General features: G+C 40.5%; 2 protein-coding genes and 1 long non-coding RNA gene across 8 annotated transcripts in view; 1 reads left to right on the forward strand and 2 right to left on the reverse strand.

Annotated features, from left to right (window-relative positions):
• The window catches only part of LOC308060490 (kinesin-like protein KIF20A), a 26,570-nt gene extending 24,254 nt beyond the window's left edge, over positions 1-2,316 (forward strand). Inside the window, 1 exon segment of the mRNA XM_080379304.1 lies at positions 1-2,316. Within this exon segment, the coding sequence (XP_080235430.1) occupies positions 1-142 (142 nt within the window). The 3' untranslated portion in view covers positions 143-2,316.
• The window catches only part of LYN (LYN proto-oncogene, Src family tyrosine kinase), a 53,386-nt gene continuing 32,866 nt past the window's right edge, over positions 2,174-22,693 (reverse strand). For all 6 annotated transcript variants that reach the window (XM_080379267.1, XM_080379266.1, XM_080379271.1 and 3 more), the window contains exons 9-13: positions 20,584-20,766; positions 19,580-19,656; positions 10,550-10,703; positions 8,900-9,031; positions 2,174-3,788 (exon numbers count right to left, since the gene is read on the reverse strand). In XM_080379267.1, coding sequence (XP_080235393.1) covers positions 3,586-3,788; positions 8,900-9,031; positions 10,550-10,703; positions 19,580-19,656; positions 20,584-20,766 — 749 coding nt within the window. In that variant the 3' untranslated portion in view covers positions 2,174-3,585. The remainder of the gene's footprint in view (positions 3,789-8,899; positions 9,032-10,549; positions 10,704-19,579; positions 19,657-20,583; positions 20,767-22,693) is intronic.
• LOC308060492 lies at positions 4,243-6,895 on the reverse strand. Its single transcript, XR_013926757.1, has 2 exons — positions 4,905-6,895; positions 4,243-4,874 (listed from the first exon to the last, which is right to left on the reverse strand). It is a non-coding gene; the product is annotated as an uncharacterized lncRNA (long non-coding RNA).

The following is a 22,693-nucleotide window of genomic DNA, read 5'->3' on the forward strand; positions in this document are numbered from 1 at the left end:
ACCCAGATGTTTGTTGGCTAACCTGAAATCCACAGCAGCAGCCACTGCTAGTACACCTCTTGGAAAAGTCTGGGGGGAGTATGAAGATGCTTCACCCTTTTCAAGAAAACAACTACTATTGGTTCATAAAGCAAAAGAATAATATTTGATTAATCAAAGTATGCAGTTACTGGGCTTCTTAAACTGTTGGTAGCTTTTTCTCACTCTTAGATGCCATCTTCACTGTCATGTTAACTGAGAGCAAAATGTTTAATACAGAACTTCTTAAATTGAATCAGGGTTGAATATAGAGCCATGTTAAGTTTAAGTCTGAACTGGTGCTTTTACTGTTATAGTGTTGTGATTTGAGAAATAATATTTTTAATTCTTGAGTAAATGTATGGTCTTCTATATTGATGTGTGATTCATGCAGTGAGATGTTCCTCCTCTGCTGCTTGTTACCTTTTTAAATTAAGTATTTAATTTCATTGCTGATTCCTAGAAATCAGATGGCTTGTAAACTTAATATCAAGTAGATGAAATAGCTTGGTTCTTCAGTTAATATTTGGGCTTTGACCTGGAGACTGCCATCCTGGGATGAAAGAGCAAATTTCTGGAAGAGGCAACAAAATGAGGTCTTAGCTGAAAAATAGCATGCCAGATAATGGTTTTATAAAGGAACTTGTTTTAATATCAATTGGATTTCCACTAAGAATAATGCATTAAACTTTGAAAAATCTATTTATAATAAAATTTTTCTACTGCTAAACTAAGCTCTGACTGCTCGTTTTATAAAATCAGTGAGAATCTGTGAAATCAAGATAAGGAAAGATCATAAATTTGGAGGCCAAATGATCATAGTGACTGGCATATGATGATTTTAAGTTGAAAGGATCATAACCCTCATTACATTACTTACCTTTATCTAGTAACTCAAGGAAGGAAGACGAGAGCATGATAAAATTTGAAATCGCTTTCTTAGAGCAATTTCAGTGTGAGAGAGTTTTTTTTTCTGACTACTGTGAAGTACCGCGCCTGTAACTGCTGGAGAATTGCTTTAGAACAAGGCAGAATCTGTAAGTAAATAGGTTTGCTCAGTCCCTGTAACGCTATTTCTCACGGCCGAAGGGGACCCAGTTCAGAGCAAGAACCTCACCCTCCCTGTGGAGACACTAGGTGGTGCAGCCTTCCTGTGTGACACAGAACAGCCCTTCTCTGCTGTGACTCTTGCCAGGTCTCCCTCCAGTTTTGGGTCTGTCTGTGGAAATGCAGTGGTAAGTAATCTCTCTAATATGTCTTTAATCAGGCTGGAGATGTAGCACTTGAGCCGTGCTGGTTCTCATATTTTGAACTGTTTCTGTTAAATATAGCTTATCCGGCTCTAGTAGTTCTTAAAGGCCTATAATCTCTCCCAGGTAGAATTTCTAAAATATTATTCTACTCCTACACAAACTATTCTAGCTATTAAGAATATTTTGGTGGAGTGATACAATACACCCAGTGTTGATCCCTTGAATAAGAAAGCTGTAAATGTACAAATTGATCTAACAGCAGCAATATTCAAACAGAAGTTAAAAAAATAAAATCATCAGACCAGGCTAATGCTGGAAACTTTCTATAATACCATTTCAACTGATTTAGTGCTACACCATGGCTTGTCTGTCACTTGTCTGAGAGTTTTATGTTGGCAAGTTTGTTACGCTAACTATAACCTCTTATTCCCTGAGCAACTGCTGTTTCCACATTCCCTCCTACTTGCCAGAGCGCTTTGGCTGGCTACAGGAAATGGTTTGAAAGACAAGGTTACATTACCTTAAGCTATCACTTTTTTTTTAAATAAAATGAAGCCTGTAGCTAAGTACTGACCAGTTTTTAACTGTAATACTTTCCAAAGAGTTTCAAGGGACTGTGTTGCTATTACATTAAAGACTTTTGAGAAGCTGTTTTTAAGGACAGCTGAGGGCTGACTGCTTCTCTTCCTGCCCTCCAGACCAAAAAGAAAGACTCAAAAGGATTCAGAAATGGCTGGTTTTGTCCTTTTCAACTTCTCAAAGCTGAATGGGTATAAGGAAAGCAGAATCCATTAATCTTGTTAGTGGTGATGAACAGATGTTTCCCTGTTCCACATGAAGCTACCACTCTGGATAGAACATCAGCCATCTGTTTTATCTCAAATTACTACCATACAACTTGCTTCAGATTAAGTGTTTATTAAAATTAAAAATCACCATACAATAGAAACTATTTACATATTTAACTGATAGTCTGCCTAAACTGCACAGTTTGACTGAAGGAAGCCAATGGAAGAGAAAAGCAATGAATATTTATGCTGCTGAACTTCAACTGCAGTGCAGGCACACTGAAGCTACATCAAAAGGGTTTTAAGCTTCTGCAAAGTACCATTTGCCTAAACAATTGGGCTGAGGGGTGGCAAAGATGTACAGGGTTTCAGCTGTAAGAACCACTGTCACTGGGGAAAAAAATACTTTTTGCTCTAGTTACATTGCAATTACACTAGCTCAGTTGTTTTGGTAAGGAATTGATAGAACATTTCAATATGTAGAGCTTGGCAAACTACATTCACTGTTATGAATTAGATTACTGAGCAATGAAACTTGTAGTGTCACTGCAATGTAACCTGATATCCTATTGCATATTTCCACAAATTGTTTTTGATAGTGCTAGAGCTGGTTTTAGCTTTAAAACAGATTTGAGGTTAGTTAATTAAAGCAGCAAAAATATAAGGAATATTCTTGAATAATCAGAGGATTAAAAATTAAGATTAAAATATTTTTCATTGGTAACAGTCTTAGTGACTGCAATGAAAGTATTAACTTCCTTCAAAATCCTGTGCTTTCCCATAGATTTCAGATGATGACTTTAGCCTTGTGGGAAACTAAGGTTGAACACAGAGCTAGGTTTGCTGCTGCTTCTGCCATCATGGGTGTTCATATTGCACTTCTGCATCTGTGATGACTGTGCGATGCTTTGGAAAGGATTTTAAGTTTAGTATGAGTAATACAGCAGTAAAATGGAATCATCTTCAGTGTAAAGAATTACATACATAACCCTTCCTTAAAGGAAACCATGATACTGTTTAGAAAGCCTTACAAGAGGTGACAGTACTCCAGATACTAACGTGAAATAACAAGGATATAAAAATAAGACATCACCACATCTTAAATATGTATGTTTATCCTTCAGGACTTTCTTTTGAAAACAGCTGTTCCTGTATTTTCTTTCCCCTTTTATAAAGGTCTCCTTGTAATGTATTGCCTGGCTTGGATCTTAAGAAGGGGTTGTCAAACTGTACCAGTGTGTGATTGCTTTCCTTCCTTCTCTCTCCCCACCCCAAAAAGCCTGCTTGTTTTGGGATGTTTCTGCAGATGCAAAACAAAACATTTAAGGAGAACTTGATGCTTTAGAGAAACTGTTTTAACCAAATAAAAACATTATTATGTTTCTGCAGAATTACTCTTTCCTTCAGTATTTCAGCTTCCACACTTGGTGAAGACATCCAAACTCATGACGTAATTGGTTTGAGCAGTCTGTCCAAATAATAGTCTGTGCCAATGAGCCATGTCAATAGAAAAAGTGTTCTTTGTTCTATGGCTGTTGTTGATACTGCCCTTCTGTTGCTGTGTAGAAGTCATCAAGCACACTCTGTAGATAATCAAATGTTGGCCTCTCTTCTGCTTTGTCTTTCCAGCACGTTTTCATGATATCATAAAGCTCTGCTGGACAGGTTTCCATGCGTGGCATTCTGTACCCACGCTGAAGAGCAACCATCACATCTGAATTGCTCATACCTTCAACAAAAAAAGAGAAAGTTTTGATGAAATTAAATTCCTGAAGAAACATTTTTATTTACTTCACTCTAAAGATCTTCACCTAATAATACAAGACTGTTGCTGCTTATTAAAAGTAGCTACTAATATGAATTTAATAAACAAGGAAACAAGGCTGAGGTCTGCACTAGCAACAAGGGACTTGCTCTGAAAAGCCAGGGGGGAAGATTTGTTTCCCCTGTTGAATGTCACAATCTCTTTAGCGCCAAGTCTAAGATGACTGTGGGAGCGATCATAATTCTTCTCTCCAGAACCAGCTCTGTTCTGTTCCTCTGAGGGGTCCCGCCACCGTTTGTTCTGCTTCCAGCAGTGCTAATACGCACAGCGTAAGCCCACCCTGGCATCAGCTTTTGTCTCTAGCTGTGGAAATTCTAACATGCTTGCCGTAGACCCATCCATCCTGAGCCAGACAGCAGCCTACCTGCTTATCCAGACTGCCAGTCATCCTGCACAGTGTAGTAATGCGCTTCCAGATTGTCTTCTACATCAGCTTTTGTGTGAAAGTGCTGCTGATTGCAAGATACTGGACATAATCACTCATGATACCATTACTTGTAACCGGCAATTTCCTCTCCCTTCATCATCCTATTCCTATTGTGTGAAACCATCTTGCCAGCTGTGTTGAGCTTTGCTTTGTTTCTCTGTTAATGTTTTTCTTTCAGAGGATAAGAACTGTAACTGCCAGAAGTGCATCCTGAGCCTCACATGCCAACTAATGTCAAGTGAGAAAGGCCTGCCTTGGACTCCATCCTCCTCCTCCTCTCTTCTCACCTCCGGTGTCATCCCCCCCCGCCTTTTTTAAAAAAAAAATCCTTGAGTAGTTGGTTCACAGAGCGATTTCGACCTCTACTCTCAGAAGGCCAGCTATGCCGGGACCAACGCTTCCCACCCAGAAACCTGGTAGGTTTCACCCTGTCCCTTCCTCTGCAAATCTTATGCAACCCGGTGGAGTAATTGTGCCAGGATTACCTTCTCCCGGACACAAAATCTAAGCTTTCTGTACTCCAGTGAATACTGTTCCCTCTGGTGACGGCATGCAGGAAGCACCTGTGCTTCAGCCTAGAGATTTGCTACCACCAGTGAAGACTTTCTCCTTTGAGAAAGCTATTCCAGACCCCACAGCCAGTGGCTGCTCCTCAGGCTAAATGCTCCACGTGGTGCAGTTCTGCCTAAGACTACAGTATCTCACGGTTTTCTCAGATGACCCTGCCTCTGGTCAGGAGCAGCGTGACACTGACTGCTCCTGCATATACACCAGAGGCATGGCCAGAGCAGCTCCGCTCTGCTGAGTGGAGGCAGGACAGGTCCTGCTCCGGGCAAGGTCAGCAGTGGAGATGCAGATGTGGAGCTTCCCCGAGTACTTGGTGACTGCGTAGCTCTGTTGTTGCAGACTATGTGGATCTTTTTCTGTGTTACCTGACTACTAAAGCTATGATTTAAGCCCCTTGGCAGGTAAGGACACATTTGAATTACAACCACTGACAACTTTATCCGGTATGACTACTTGGATTATTCAAGATTACTATAGTTCATATAGTTGACTCCAGTTCAAGCCTTTTGGCTTTAACCTATTCTAGAAATATTGTCAGCCATGTAATCTGAGTCTGGATCGGAGTGCTTGCTTTAGGCACATGTTTTGTATTTTTGGTCCCTCTTTGGAAGGAGGAGTGAAGTTTTCCTGAGCTAATCCTGCCCACATGTGTAGAAAAGAAGTATATTTGAAGTGGAATGGCATGCTGTCACAGAATAAGGAATTACTGCTATATAAAGACAAAATAAATAGAGGAGAAAGTCAGTAAAGCATTTTACAGAAAACAGTGATCTGACTGCTTGAGCTTAAAGAAATGGATTGTATGTAAAGTATGTACTAAAATAGTTATACTTTGCAAACTCTTAGTTAACTGTGTGTTGCTACATGAGGACTGCAGCTACTGGGCTTTTGTGAGGAATGGGGCTGATTCTGTGGGTTTAAATGTTTTTACAGGATTCTGGTCAGATCTACTGTCTGTAGGACTGATTTTTACATTCTGAATGCCTAGGACAAAGCCTGTGCTTCAGCTACCCTGCAGGAAAACCATTTAAGTAAGTTCACGAGACAAAAAATGGAAATACTTTTATCAGTATTACATAGTAAATACATCGTGAACATACTTGCATATGTTTGGGGTTTTACTCAAAACAAGAAGGCTTACCTGTCTACCCCACAGTCCAAACAGTATTCTCAAAATAGCTACTGGTTTAACTTTCCCTTTTTTTTCCTCTTTTTTACTTTTTTTTTTTGTTGTTGTTGTGGCTGATTACCTAGCTCATCAAAACTACATCCTAATCAGTAAAATAAATATATCCCACACTTACACCCTCTTAAATTCTGGCAAAGGGCATTAGCGCTAAAGATTTGATACATGTCTGTTAATTCGTGCTGTGGTACCTGTTAAGCTTCACAGATAAAGACTTACTTCTGGATGTTAGAGCCTGAGAAATTATGTGAACACAGGGGTGTGGAGGAAGAATTCCACTGTACAGAAAGCAGCATATCTTGTGAAAAGCAGTGGACATAACTGGAATGCAAGTATAGATGTTGCCAGTATTTGGCATACTAGATAATCACCTGGAAATTAGTTTTAACAACCAATTCAACTTATTTTCCCAGAGAATCAGATACTTGTTTCATATTTCAGAAGTAGTTCCTGAAACTATGGTCCCACTAATTGAGTTTCTCAGGAAGAGAAACAGCTGTTGGAATTTAAGAACAAAGATCACAAAAGCTCCAAGTTTCTTGGCTGGAAATGCTTCCTACCAAGTTGCCTGTCTAGATTTTCTTTGTAGGTATTAACTACTTGCCAGTTTCAACTCAAACTGTTTCATAAGTAGCTTTATGCTGAATATTCTCTAATTGCTGGAGCTGGTTAATAATTGAAAATAATATTTTGAAGCATTGCCATTAGAACTGAAAAACCAATTCACTGTTTCTCTCCAGTGGCTGCTGGTTACAGCCTATCACCAGGTTACTCTTGCCATGCCGGGGCAATTTGCCCAAATCTGTCACCTCTCTATATGTAAAGTAAATTGCTCACCCATTTATTTTGCTGTCCTTCTGATTCTTCAGTATCAACCTTCAGTATAACAGGCTATTTCAATTTGTACCTCTATTTAAAATAGACATATATCCCTCTTCCAGTTTAATGCAAGCAATGCCTGCAAATTATTGGAATCTTCAGTATGCAGTCAAGAGGCTTCTGCTTCTAATTGCTGGTTGACTAATGAATCCAACGTGTATGGCCTATTTATGGTGCTCATAAAATGCTCCCATATTTAGAAAAACATATTGCCCAGACTTCCCCTAGAAGAGGTATTTTCCCACAGTAGCACATCAGTACTGTGTCTGCTGTACAGATTGATTTTGTTCTTGAAATAGGGTATGTTTTATGGAGGTAAAGAGAAAGCAGACTTAGCTGCAGAATTAAGTATCGGATTGGGTTTTGTATTTCTGTAGTGCTGGTTTCCAGGTGAGCTTGTAGGTTCGTTCAGGGAAGGACAATTTTCAAGGCATCCAGAAACAGCCTTGTGAGCCCAGCATAGGCAACTGTCTGGATACGTAGGCATGTGCTAGTGGGGAAAAAATAGTATTCCGACTGTGGGAAGAACCATGCATTAGTTGGCTGCATGTAATGCCCATCTGATCCTTCCTGGGGACATCAGCAGTGTTAGGAATAGCTTTGGGAGGACCTGCTAGTCAGTCACATATTTTATAGCCCTTACCTAAAAACCAACCCAGAGCATATGTTTAAACGCTTAGCTGTGCAAGCAGCCCTATCACCTCTTGAAGTTTAAGGGGGCTACTCTTGAGCTTAAGTGCTTTTCTGGACTGGAGCCTTACCGAGCAATGAGAATGTCTGGTTTGGCTTTACCTCTTATATGGAAAGTCGGTATGTTCTTCTGTAACGCAGTGCAAAGTTGGCTGCTGTCATCCCTCCCCTGCTGTCCCAGCCTCAGGGGAGCTCTGGTCTCCCTGTGCCCTGTACTGTCATTTCAGGGACTTGGGTCTGCCCCTTTGCCATCTCTGGCAGTTCAGGACGCAGAATTCCAGCTGCTTGTGAAGTGGTGGTGAAAATGTTTTCACTGTTTAAACAGCAAGAGCTGCTGCACTGGAAGTACTGGGAAAGCTTTCCTTGGATGAAATACCTTCTCTCCCTTTACTGCAGGATCTTAAGGGTTCTTCTCAGAAGTTACTCCTTCTATGAGATGTAAGTAAATGTACTTTTCCCCATTTGCCCGCAAGATAAGACAATTTACGTCAACTTTCTATGACCTCAGTAAGCTTAAATGAATGCAGTCTGCTGCCCGGAGTTATCAGCTACACCTGAGATGTGGCGATTTTGTGTGCATAAAAATACCCTTCATACATGCTGTCTCAGTGTGCTGGAAACATTAATATGTATTTTGTTTAACAGAAAGAAAAATGAAACATGAAGCATATAACCATTTCACAGCTACCTAATGCAACCATAATTGATGTAGTCCTCTGTGGTCTTGCACCTGAACGACATGGAACAAAAAAATGTAAATATTCCTAGCAGTACATTGACACTGCTTTAGGTTCTGCTTTCATATTTGTTTAGATTAGCTAACACTGACAAATTATTACAGCCTATTTGCTTGTGAAAACACACTTTCTTAGTACTTTCACTTATTACAATACTAAAAACCCCAGCAGCTTACACAGCACCATTAGAACCTGTAAGCACTGCATCCTCACTATGGGACTGTGCTTCTGACCATAAAGCTGGGATCTGTGACAACGCAGCATTTGCTGCAGTTGTAACACCTTTTAAATATAAAAAAATGACCGTGTTCACGGTGCCATTATTCTGTTTGCTAAAATTGACCCCAGAGAGGCATGTGGTTTACACATATGGTGACTATGACTTTTCAAAGCAGTAACATTACCTACAAGACATTTTCCAAATCACTGCTGTTGCTACTGTCAGATGCCAGCTCTTTCCCTGCATATTTTCTGTGCTTTTTAATGCCAAAGTATAACTACAGAGTGACAGTATAAACACGTGCCATACCTGGATAAGGAATCTTTCCATATGTAACGATTTCATACAGAAGAATCCCAAACGACCACACGTCAGATTTAATAGTGAAAGATCCATAGTTAATTGCCTCTGGTGCTGTCCATTTAATAGGGAATTTTGCACCTAAAAAACCCCCCAAACAGTACAGTCTCAATTAGTCAAAGGCAAATTTAAGCACTCAACGTCGTCACTGATAGGTCTTAGATGACTTGCCTATGACACCCCTACGTTAGCAGTTACCAGCATCTCCTTCTGTCCAAGAGTTATCAGCATTTCTGCATTTCACATTCACCCTTACATACAAAAGCAGTAGCAAGTCATACCTTAAAATACTGTCTTTCATGTCTAATTAACTGATTTTAAAAAAACCGCACATAAAAGCAAACTCCTTCCAGTTACATAAGAAAAGTTCAAACAGTCTTTGTTGGGCAATATTACATTAGCTCTTCAGACAACGAAGAGTAATACAAATGATTCTCTCCATGCACTTTTTAGCCTGCTCTATCATTCTGGCACAAAATATCAGGTAAGCTATGAACCTTTTCTGAATGGCAGAAAACACATCAAGAAAACTCAGCATAAAGAATTTGTAACCTGTAAGATTCATTTAATCAATACACAATGTCTAAAGCTAGCTAAAACCCACAGATATGGGTTCTGTACCTCTGAAAAGTGCTTAATCAGCCCCTTCCCCCTGATCTATTGCATACTGTTAGTGGCTGCTGAATAGCTCGTCTTCTTTTAATCACAACTGTAGTGCATTGTTCTTTTTCTTCCTCGTACCTCAGTTCTTCCCTTCTCATCCTACATTACCACAGTTTCCATCCAGGCTGTGTGAAAATATGAGGTAATGTCTTTAAAACGAGGGGGAAAGCCAGCCAGCAAACCAGCTCTGCAAAGTTACTCTAATGCAATCTGTGCATGGGAGCATAAACAAAAACTTTTCACTACAACAAACTGACTACGCACTTCTTGAAAGGATCCTTGACAACATTAGCAAAACACACAGAGCAAACCCCAGGCAAATATCTTTAACAGTATCATTTCCCCTCTTGACAGTCCTGGCCCTGCTGCGATGTTGCCTCCCATCCGTGTGCTGAACAGGGATGTGACCCAGTCTCCCAGTGTCCCTACCCGTAGCAGCAATGCCACTGAACATGCAAATCAGTGTGCTGCAGCTCCTAAAGCAGCTTCAAAAGATAAACTGTTCTGCTAAAGGTTTTCTTGTTACCAGCAACTACACCTGCTAGGGTGTCTTCCTTTCCCTAAGTGCAAGGAGGTGCATATGGCACTTAAGGATGTGAAGAGAAAATAAGATCATATTTTCTTGACATTTAATTCAGCGGGTTGGAAGCTGTGGCGGTGCAATTAATTCGTTTAATTTAGAAAAAATGGTGTGCAGTTAAGTACGATTCAGTTTTCTTTGTTCTTCAAATGTATTTAAAATAAACTTTCCCAAAAGCCTGGGGAGCACAGAAAGGGTTATTTGTTTCCTTATTCTTTTTCAAAGTTGTTTGCATTAGAATGCTGCCTCTAGGAAGCTGTTAAGGCATTTGCTGTCTGTGGTGACCATATTATTGTTAGATACAGCCTCAGTGCCTCCAGGGGCTGAAGTTCTAAAGACAAAATAAGAATACGTACCTTCCCTTGCTGTATATTCGTTGTCTTCGATGACTCTCGCTAATCCAAAATCAGCAATTTTGCACATCAGTAAGTCTGAAACCAGAACATTTGCTGCTCTCAAATCTCGATGGATATAATTTTTTCTTTCTATGTATGCCATTCCTTCTGCAATCTGCAACCAAAACAACAATTTTGATATTTCAACACCACACATCACCATCAGCACGTCAGACCTCTGTTCTTTCAAGGCATCAGGAAAGCTGCACTCGTTTATCCATTACCAGTATCTTTGGAGCATTTTTTAGATGGAGTCAAGGAAAGGGTGATTGCCATGGAAAACCTATGTGTAGATCCAGTCCTGCAAAACTTTACAGTAGCAACTTCAAAAGAATTGTCTGGGTGAGTAACAGCTGGCAGGATTAGAGACGTGTATTAGAGACATTTCCTGAAACAATTAGAATGTTCCTAAGATTTCTACTAAAATAATCTCTTGTCCAAATTATTCATCAGTTTATTTCCTAAATACTAAGAAAATCGAAAGAATTAAGTTAAACAAGATACAGATGTTCTCTTAAAGACTGATGAAGCAACAGTGCAGACAGTTAAAAAACCCCAGCTTTCTATTTACCCAGTACAGGCCTGGGCAGTAAGGAAACAATTCGTAAGATAGGGAAAAAAACCCTTTACTTTCTTCTACAGTAACATGTACCTGCTCATACATGAGGAGTGTTTGGCAACAGCAAGCTCTCAGATACTATCGTAAGTAAATTTCATTTCTATTCCAGCAGCCCAACTTAGTTTCCCAGTGCTTGGGAGCTGTCAGTTTTCCTCTTCCTTGTGACACTCTGGTGATGGGTCATTCCCAGGCAAGGCGCACGGTCCAGCCTGTGCCGCAGGTACCTCTCCAGGACACGTGTGGGTGGCTGGCAGAGCCCTTGCTCTCAGCCACAGGTTTTGGGGAATGCACAAGCTCTCAGATTTGCTAAAGAAGCAGCACTAGGGGTCCTTCTCCAGTGCCAGTCCCCAGCACACTCATACTTGGGCTCTTTCCTCCCCACCTCAGGAGAAGGCAAGTGCACGGATCCCTTCTCAGTGCCAGAGGAGCTCCTTTCAGCTCTGCAAGTAAAGCAGGCAGGAGCACCTGACCAAGTTTTAAGAAAACATTAACATAACTTCTGCTTATCCATTTTTAAAAAGTCCCCGCACACGCTGTCACCACTTACAACACAAAACCACACGGTCTTTGTTCCTCTTTTTTGGTTTAGGCAATGGAAAAATAGAGCCACTTGCCCACCCACTGCAAACCTCTTCTTACAAACCAATACCTTTACGGTGCCCTCGTACAACGCGGGGGGGTACTCACACTAAACCAGAAAGAAACTCCGATGATGAAGAGAATAAAGAACACCTGCATTTCATATTTTCTAGAAGAAAGATGTTTTATAATGAAGGAAGCAGCTACAGTGAATACTTGCCGCAGAGAGCCTTACTAGGGACTCACAGATGAAAGAGAAGAGCAGTATTTGATGCAGAGCCTGCTCTGCCTCTCTCTCCTCCCCATGCCCAACTTGGGTTTGGGGAGGAATGAGAGACGAAAGAGAAGGTTTTGCTGTAAGATCGGTGCTGAGGTTGGACCGTCCCTCTTGGCAGATATGACCAACACGCAGACAGGTCCACTAGCGTCACCTAAAATACATCAACCACCACAAAGGAATCAACTCTCTTCCTACTTCCCTGTGCACAGATTTAATGTTTGGGCAAACTGCCGGCTGGGGAATGAATAACTACTTCACAAAAAGAGACATTTGTGACAGCAATACTTAAGTGTCCAAGCCCAACCAAGCAAAGCCATTGGAAAGCCTTTTTAATTTCCTCTTATTTGTGCCAGACTCACTGAAGTCATCAGCTGATTAGTCACAAATGAAGAATGTAACATCAAATAATCCATTATGTTCTCAGCAAATACAGACTGCATTTCAGTGAAATTCCAGGACAATGGTTTTGACTGCATTGTATCAGAGAAATTCAAAGAAGCCACATATGTGCAAGCACTTGGGCATGCAAAAAATTCCCAAGTAGGAAAAGAACAATGGGCAAGGATTTTGAATGAGAGATGGAGAAGAAACACAGCAACTGGGCAACTGAATTCACATATCTGGTCATGTCAAACCTTTGCTTGTGGTTAAAAAAAAATAATAAAATAAAAAGAGGATTTTTTGATCAAGGGAATGCATGCCAGAGCCCATGTGATAACTCTTTATGATAATTGTTGGGTTTTCATTACCGAATGATATGGTAGAGAAATTCATGGGAACAAAAGAAAATTAAAGCTTTTTTCCTGCTCTTTTAATGATAACTGGCACTTGTCAAGACTGTTCTGCTGCATGTAGCTGCTACTCAGGAGCAGGATGGGACAGTTAACTGGGGCTTCTGGAATACATTTTGTGGTCTTTAAGAGAGGATTCTGCCCACAATGCACAAGCGTTACTACCAGGAAGGGAGCTGTTTCCCCTTCGCCTTCAATGAACTACTGACACACTTACAGAAATACCCAAGTTAAATCCTTTTAAAAACAAGCAACCAACAAATCTCTAAATACTAGGAACTATGCACCAAGGGTAACAATGGAAGAAAGGCCTTCTGGAAGAAATAAATTACTCCACAAGGCAGCCTCCATACTGTAAAGCTTCAGCTAAAAGTCACGCAATAAATGAATGACTCGGAGCCACAGTTCTGCGTGCAGCTGTCACCCATGTTTCTCCTCTTTCTATCTGTGAAACAGGGGAATTACTTAACTTTCCGTAACACTTGTTGGTCATTTCACAAATAGGTATAAACCTCTTTCAAAATCCTGAAAGAAAATGGTAACAGAAGTATGGAGTAAAGAGTGTTGCTTTCAAAACACGCGTTTCCTACTTTCTCACCTATTTTTTGTAGCTTCTGAAGGTGTTCGAAGAGAGCAGAAAAAGCAGCAGAGGACTTTGAAGAAGGGAGGGGAGAACCTAATAAACCAGCATTTCAGAAGAGGACACTGTACTGTCACAGAAGAGCTACACCTGAAAAGCAAAAGCAGTCACAACCCACAGCCTTCCTTGGTGAAATATCACAGCTGATGTTAAGCAGCACTTAGAGGAACGAGCAGTCCTGTGCTGTTCTTTTTTTCAGAAGGTGAAACTCAGCTTTGTTTTACCGGGTTTCTGGTGTTTGGTTGTTGTTTTAGTGGTTTGGGTTTTTTTGTGTTGGGTTTTTTTTTTCCCTACAAGACCAGACAACTGGATTCCTTCATAGCTCTGTTTTTCTACTCAAAGACATGTTTGCTTTCCACTTCCATTCCAACGTCAGTGACCCATTTTTGCAAAAGTTATTTCAAACCAGCCGTGTTTTGCACATAATTTGCAATGCTGTTTCTTCATGCAGAGAGGGGGGTTATGGCAACAGGTGTAATGGATTCTGCTGGTGCATTTCTAAGCTGTATGTAAAATGTGGAATGCTTTTTAGAGGCCAGATAGGTTTGCTTAAGGTCAACCTGATAGGATGTTTTTACATCATGCTGAGAACCTGTTGCATCACATTAGAAGGAAAAATAAATGACAGGGATCATGAAACAGAGTAGAATGAAGATAAAAGGGAATGAAAGAATGGCAAAATATGATTTTTTTTTTTAAACCAGGAAAGCAAGTTTTAACAACCTGGAGGGCTGACAAGTGTAACCTGATGGGAAAGAAGTCTCAGGAACAACCACCCCATCAAAAAATGTATAAGCACAAGGGTAAATCACACTTACCACGAAGATAATGTCTGATGAGAAAAATTTGGCCATATTGTACATGGTCAGAAACACCATAAAGTCAAATTACAAAATACTAAAAAATACACCAATATGACAAAAATCAGAGGAGCCCACCCACAAAAAGTGCTACAAATAGTAAGTGTAAGTAGGGGTGCATCAGTAACAGGACAAGACCAAGGAGAACATTCACATTAAACAGATGGAGAAGACTACATACAAATGCTACAGAGAAGTTTTTAAATGCCTGTCTTTGCTTCAGCTTCCACTGAAAGGGCCAGGGATGCAGAAGTGGTTAACATGAATGACAAAACTGTAAGAACACAGGATGGAAAAGGGAAGAACTGGGTTAGGACAGTTTAAGTGGATATGAGTGGTTACTGAAAACTGTCAGTAAATCCAAACTCACACATCCTCACTCACCTGCAAAGCAGGCAAGCAAAATGGGGAAAAAAATACAAGTGATGAATCGGTATTTAAAACTGAACATAGTTTTTATCTGGTTGCGAATGAAGTCAACTGGGAAAAAAACCCAAAAGAGCATGACCTATAATTTCCAAAATTTGAAGCAGCAACTTGGCTAAGAACCTCTCCAACCCTCCCCTGCCTTATTTTAAACCAAAGTAATGTAGAAATGATTACTTAGAGATTGTTCAGGTACACTTTTAAAAATTTCCCTTTATGTTGTCAGATGCGGCTTTTACTCTTTTCAGGATTCATACTATGAACTACACATGAAACCGCAGGCAGTGGAAGGCAGGGACCTGTGAGTGATGGCAGGTACCTGTGAGTGGCACAGAGTACCTCTGATACAGGCACCTCTGTCACAGCTGCCTGCGAGACCAGCGAGGCTGAACCGCTGCATCCACTGCCTGTGGGCCATGCCAGGGCTGGGGTGCCTCCGAGAGTCCAGCTGTGAACAGGACATCCCAGCCACGTCCCTTGTCCTTGGCTCGGCAGGTGTGGGACACTGGCCTCAGAGCTGCTCTCAGCTGCCCACCTGGGCTGCTCAGGCCCACCGCTCGGTGGGATGCTTCTGCCAAAGCAGGTAAAGCGATAGAAAAAACAGACTGGAAATGAGTGCAAAGCACGTAGGGTGGGAGGGAGCATCCTGCTGGTGAATTTTAGGCAGAGGAAATCATGGAGCATAACCTGAGGTTCACACTACCTTAAATTCGATAATTCTCAGTTCCTAGGGAAAAGCTTCACTAACAACAGGCTGAAGTTTTGAAAGGTTTGAAGCAGACACGTGTTATTGATCTAGACAGGTCTGTCTTTGGACTGGCATTAACCAAAACCAGGTTCCTTTCATAAAGTCCAGACACATCATAAAATAAAATACACTTCCTGATCACAGAACTTTCAAAAAGAAAGTTTATCTTCTTGACTCTCTGTCTATGAAGAGGGTATAGGCCCTTTGTATTTGGCAACTGAAAACTGTTCCAAAATAATCACATTTTAATCTTCAAGTGATATATCAGAGTAATACCAATTTTCAGTTTGCAACAGTGCTTATCTTAAAGGTGAAGTCAGGAAAGGTTACAAAAACTTTTTTCCTCTTGCTCCAGTCAAGCAGCTATGTAGTCAAAGCAGATCCACAGGATAAAAAAAGGATTATTAAAGTAACGTAGATAATTATACTCCGGAACATTAGACAGTATCATTAAAAATGAAAGAAACCTAGAAAGAAATATGGTGAAACTGCAGTGGAAATCTCTGAATGCCAAATAGGGGTTAAAATTTATTCTAATTTAGGACTTTTCCCTCTCCCCTTAAAAGAGAGGGGAGAGAGGGATTAAAACACTGCACCAAAAATCTCTATTAATTTTATTGTAAGTTTAGTATTATTCTAATGGGATGGTAGCCTTAGAAGTCACAAAGAAGAGTTGCCAGTGAGGTGGTAGATCATAGATGAATTAATGAAAGTACCAGCACTGCATGTGAATGAAGACAGACTCTTTTTATGACAAAGCTTTGACCAATTTGAAAGTTATGACGTGAGTACGTTCAGTAACAACTGGTATCATTTGCCTCACCACAGCCACCACACATGTGTGTGCTACATGATAGATAACAGATTTGTATCAAAAGCAGGAACAGGCAAAAGGTTCACTAGATTTGTGTCGTACTTTTTCAGCAGATCTCATCAAACTGAAACAAGTACGATTATAAGAACTTTGAAAATAAGAAGCAGGAGCTTTTTGGGTAAATTACCTCTGGGGCAAGACAAAAACCAACTAGTAAAATGCAGAGTTTGCCAGTCACTTTAGTGCTGAAGGAGCTAGGCTGCTGCCTGTAGATGACCAAGGGGAATATGGGCAGTGCCCCTGCCGACTGTCTTGGCCTGCTGCATCAGCAAGACTTGGAGGTATAGCTCATGGACAAAGCAATGGAATTTGCCTTCCCTGAGCTGGGAACCAATGATTGATAGCACCTTCGGGTTCCCTGAACCCACTGACTGCAGAGCCCCAGGAAGGGGAACTGCTGGGCAGCTGTGTCAGCTGATGCCTGCTGGCTGCACAGCAGCTGCAAGCCCAGCCAGCGAGGTTGCCATGCTGCGGACCCATGCACCAGCAGCCGTCACACAGGCAGGGAAGCAGGCTCAGGTTTTGCTTTCTCTGTATTCCTGGCTGTTTCTGGCATGTCCGACATACTGACAATTCTGCTGACTTCTATAAGAGATGCCACAGCTCTCCTCTTGCCTGAAGCAGGTAGTACGTGCTTGAAGATACGTTTGCAAAACTCAACTTCCTTTAAAACAAAATATGTCTGATCTTATTTAAGTAGTTCACCATGAGCTTCCTTCTATGTTTGTTTCTGGTTTTGTTTTTTTTTTTTAACATGTTCTGAAACATAGCTCTCCAAATTTCTTTCCCCTTAGGCTGTACAGAGAGGTTAACATCACTGCTGTAAGAATAAATTCGTGTTCTATTTGTACAAACTAGATTCAAACCAAAAGTAATAGACACATTTTGTTCTCTTCTTTATATACAGCCTACATTCTGGAAAAGTGTGACCCACAGGTCTGCGGTGGAATTACCATTACCTTAGCGGTAGGCCAACAGAGTTTGTACATATTTTTGTCTGTCTTTTGTCCTAAAGACCCATCAATTAACATTCAGACTGTCAAGAATCAGAGAAGACCAGTAGAGCATCTGCGATGGTCAGAGGGAAATCTCTGGTCTGAGAACCACAGGCAGCCTGCAAGTGTATTCCACAGAGTCCTGTTATTACCCAGTGGCATTAAGGGCTCTTTACAAACGTGCTCAAAAAAACTACAAATGCTTTCCGTAAGAAAAATCCCAGCATCTCTGTTGCAAAGTTTGGTTTGGGCTGCAGCTAGAAATCCTCAGAGAGGCCTTTCTGAACATCCCTTTCAGATCACTCTGCAACCCAGTGCATGGCTCGCTCTCAGGAGTTTCTGTCGATAGCCTACATCTTAGGTGGAGAGAGTGACTTCTCATATCACCTGTGCTGCACAAGGTCTCTGAGGTCAAGTGCAGGAACTGGCTCTGAGAGGCTGCTGTCAGGTCAGGGTGACAAAGTGACGTCCATTTCAAGTGACCCCACCTTCAAAGCTCTGTAAATGACAGTTGCTGACCCCTGTCATCTTGGAAGTGATTTACCCAAGTTATACACAGTTCCAAGTTGACCTCTAGTTCATTAAGCTTTTTAAGCCTTAAATTTCTGAAAACACGGTATTCATTTAAAATGAACACAACATCCCTAACTCCAATAAAAAGCTCTGCTGTAAAACCTCATGTGCTTTCCCCTCTACATCCTGCGTCTCCTTTCATATCACTCCTCACAGATGTTCTTCTTTCCCTTTAATTTTACACACTAACTTCAAAGCTACATTTTTTTCCCTGTCCACTGTTATGCAACCCTCCAGACACTGACCTGGGATCCCGCAGGTTTTCCACATCTACAGTGCTTTTGCCCCACTAAATTCTTAAGGACAAGTTACCCAAACAGTTCAGAAAACTTAGCCCTATAGCTACACTGAACTAACAATTATAGCAAAACCAGCTCCTGCATTGAATCTGTTAAATTAAATCTGTATTTGATATATTGAACAACTACATAACAATATGTGATATATAATATACCATAGAATAGAAAAGTTCCAGTTGGAAAGGAGTCTCCCAATCATCTAGTCCAACTGCTTGACCACCTAAGGCCACTTTCACCAGAAGTTAAAGCATCATCCAAATGCCTTTTAAACACTTGACAGGTTTGGGGCATTGACCACCTCTCTAGGAAGCCTGTTCTGGTGTTTGACCACCTTCTCAGTAAAGAAATGTTTCCTAGTATTTAATCTTATATTTATTTATATAGCAATAATTATATAAAACAGTCATATAATATTCTTATAGTGAATTTTTGGTATAAATCCCTAATGTTTTATTAAGTCTTTTTAAAGTTTTCTCATCTTTCCTCATGAATTGTAACAAGTTACTGTAATAGGGTATAACAGTCTGTAAACTCTAATGCGTAATAAAAACCCTAAAAGGTTGGTGAAACAATAACCTACCAGCAATGCCTTCATTAAGCACAATTCTTACTCTATTTTCTTATATGTCTCCCTGGACATCTAATGCTGGCAACTGTCCGAGGCCAAACACTGGGCTCGGCACCTTTGATCCTGGCTTTGACACACAAATCACTCTGGAGTCTCTCTCTACAGATTTCATTTATGACACGGGATAACTTGCATATTTTGAAACAGCCACCTTCGTTCATAAATCAGGTACCAGTACCTGAAACATCATTTAATTAGATTTCATTTGTTTCACAGTAATTTACACACAGACTCTGAAACCAACAATAGTCCCTTGAGGTTAACAGCAGTTTGACCAGTTGACCCAACTTAAAAAGTGAGACATTTATTAACACTGAAGGAATCTCATAAGCACGAACTCACAAGCTTGCACTTACACTTTCAACTCACAGCCACTTGAATTGAATGCTTTCCACAAAGGAAAGCAGCTGCATACCACTTCCATCTAAGTAGGGTACCACTGCCACCTAAACAGGTCACCAGCAGTACCTAAGACTTAAGCCTGACTTCATATATTCCCTTTGAAACCTTTTTTGTCTATTCCCTCCTTTTAAGTAACCTTATTTACTCAGAACAAAACTTACTTGAAAATTAGATTCTTTTAAAATGCAAAAAAATTAAGATAAAGTTGCCCGGCATGAGTTTCAGACTCAGAGAGAAATAAACCCCATTAATTTTGAATGTATTTCTTAAAATTTACCTGAGCAGAGAAGTCAATAAGCTTTGGAAGCAACAATTTAGTTCCTTCATCACTCTTCAGAAAATCCAGCAAACTTCCTGTTACAAGAGAGAAAAATTAAGTCAGTGGAGCTTATTACCAAAATAAAGGTCATGCCAGGTTCCCAGTTTTCTGGATCACAAAAGTTTACAGTGAAATGTTTTGATGTATTTTCAAGTTGACTACAGTAAGGCAGTCTCTTTTAATCTACATGATTTACCAACAGTAACATCCAAGACGCTATGTCAGGCATCCAAGTTTTGCCATTTTCCTGGACGTAGGAAACTCCCATCAGACCATACCTTATTTCAGTGGTGCTGAGTTTGATAAGTACCCTAGTCTACAGACTATCAGGAAAGCTGTCTAGAAGAATCACACATATCAGTTCTTTCCAAGTCACAAAGAATAAGTAGCTCAACACTTGTGAAGTTACCAGCAGAATTGCTTGAAAACAGAACAAAACAAGAAAAGCTACCACACAAGACAACCTGAGAAGGAAACACCACTTATTTTGTGTAGTAATGCTCTAATAAAAGGTTGTCCTTTTCTAGTACTGCAGCCATCCTTGCAGAACCACTCATCGTTCACTTTATTACACAGATTTTTATCAATTCAAGGGCCACATCAAGGCAATTTCTAAGATTTGTTTTAAATGCCTTGCTATGACACCAGACAAAAAAAGTTATGTCGGTAGTCCAAAGGAACCAGACCTGTTTTGGACATTATGCTCTTGCATCTGAAACAATTAAAAAATGCTACATTTAAGAAAACTGTAAAAATAGTTTCTTCCACAAATGCAGCAATGAGCATAGAAGTAAAGCCCCAGCCCTCCTCTAGGACAGCTGCATTCAGAGCACTCAGAAAAATAATGCTAAAATCCCAAGTTTTCATTTTTTTATTCCTTCCTTTTTAAAGAAAAGGGACTAATTGAGGAGAAGCAGAAGAGTTTACTAAAATGTGTCTTGCAGATCCAATGTTGTTCTCACCTTTTGCCATAAATTCTGTTATAATATAAATAGGCTCTTCTTTGGTCACTACAGCATAAAGCCTAACAAGCTTGTCATGCTGAAGTGTTTTCATGAGGTTGGCTTCCTCCAGGAATGCTTGCACAGACATCGTTCCAGGCTTCAGAGTCTTCACAGCCACTTTTGTGCTATTGTGATAGTAACCTAAAAGGAGGGAATACGATCAGTGCACTTGAAGTTACTCTGCACTGCCCAGCACCCCGACTAATAAGAATTTGTAAAGCAGGTGAGGTTAGATTCCAGTAATAGCCAAGAGCCTGAGAGCAAATGCCAGATGTATCACAAATATTTATGCTAGAATTCCTTTTTATTTTGCAACTGATACAACATTGCAGTGAAAAATAATCCATTCCCTCTTCAGTAATCAGGTATCTGAAAAAAAAATAAAAATGAACCAAGCAAATTGTCTTACTTCATGCTAAGCTTTCATTTACAAGTTGCCCATAAAATATTCAGTCAAGAGATGTTTTAATGAATGTCCTCTTATATTGTCCCAGAATTTAATAGGCTCCATGGATAGTTTGCAAGATTCTGGAGCATCTTTAAATCCCATGATTATATCCATTTTATGCATGCCAGTCTCATGCTTATAACCTTCTCTGTAACCCTCAGCACTCAAAACAGGGCATTGCGGGAAAGTGCAATCACACAAGCGTTCTCATGACCAACAAAGATATGGTGCCAGGACTGCAATCCTGCAGTGTTCAGCACAAGATTTAAAACGTGATTAACTTCTTATCACATAGCCCATGCCAAGAGTGGAGGAGACTGTGGCTGTTTCATTTCTCTGTTTATCAAACCTTCTAACGTAATATTCTAATTACATAAAAAGCAACTACCAGTAAAGAGAAAAGCAGTGAATTATTTTCTGATTTAATGTTTTCCAAACATTAAATAAATGTTGAAATATCATTAAAGAGTAGCAAGCACTGATCCTAAAGTTCATCTTGTGAAGTCATTTAAATTGAAAAATAAAAGAAATAGAAGAGAGAGAGAGTAAGATTGAGGAATACAAATGCACCTTTTGTCCCCCACCATACCCATTTCAACATCACAAAAATATTTCTCGGAAGAGGTAAAACTTTCATGACTCAATGAAATAGACTCATTTCCTTATTCAGCAACAATCCAGCCAGTATTGCCACAATGGCTACACTTCTAAATGGGAGTCCACAATTTCCTTACACTATTTATCATCTGTCCTGGTTTCAGCTGGGATAGGGTTAATTTTCTTCTTAGCTAGCACAACGGTGTGTTTTGGCTCTGATGTGAGAACAATGTTGATAACGCACAGATGGTTTTGAGTTGTTGCTGGGTGATGTTTATACTAAGTCAAGGACTTGTCGGTTCCTTGGGCCCTGCCAGCCAGAGGGCTGGAGGGGCACGGGAAACTGGGAGGGGACACAGCCAGGACAGGTGACCCGAACTAGCCAAAGAGGTATTCCATACCATATGATGTCATGCGGAATATATAAGCTGGAGGAAGAAGGAGGAAGGTGGGGACATTTGGCATTATGGCATCTGTCTTCCCAAGTAACCGTTACGCGTGATGGAGCCCGGCTTTCCTGGGTGTGGCCGAACACCTGCCTGCCCGTGGGAAGCGGTGAATTAATTCCTTGCTTTGCTTGCGTGCGTGGCTTTTGCTTTACCTATTAAATTGTTCTTATCTCAACCCTTGAGTTTTACATTCCTTTCCGATCCTCCTCCCCATCCCACTGGGTGAGGGGGAGTGAGTGAGCAGCTGCGTGGGGCTTGGGTGCCAGCCAGGGTTAAACCATGACATCATCCTAACATAAGAAAACAGTGGCAAAGCAAGGAACTAATTTCCAGATCTTAAGGGATTGCTCTAACCACTACATCTTCTATCACCTTTTTAAAAGAAGAATCATCACCTGAGAAAGGCCACTACATCTACGACAAAATATTCACCTGCGTGATTATTAAATCTATTTTTCCAAACATGATCATGTCGAAGCATAACAAAGATCTAGTAATAAGAAATGACAACTACAGGTCAAATCTGCTCTTAAAGCTCAGGTATACAATTTCTATCTACCAGAAAACCAGATGT

Source organism: Falco punctatus (genome assembly GCF_963210335.1).
Source record: "Falco punctatus genome assembly, chromosome: 3".
In the NCBI taxonomy this organism is placed as follows: domain Eukaryota; kingdom Metazoa; phylum Chordata; class Aves; order Falconiformes; family Falconidae; genus Falco; species Falco punctatus.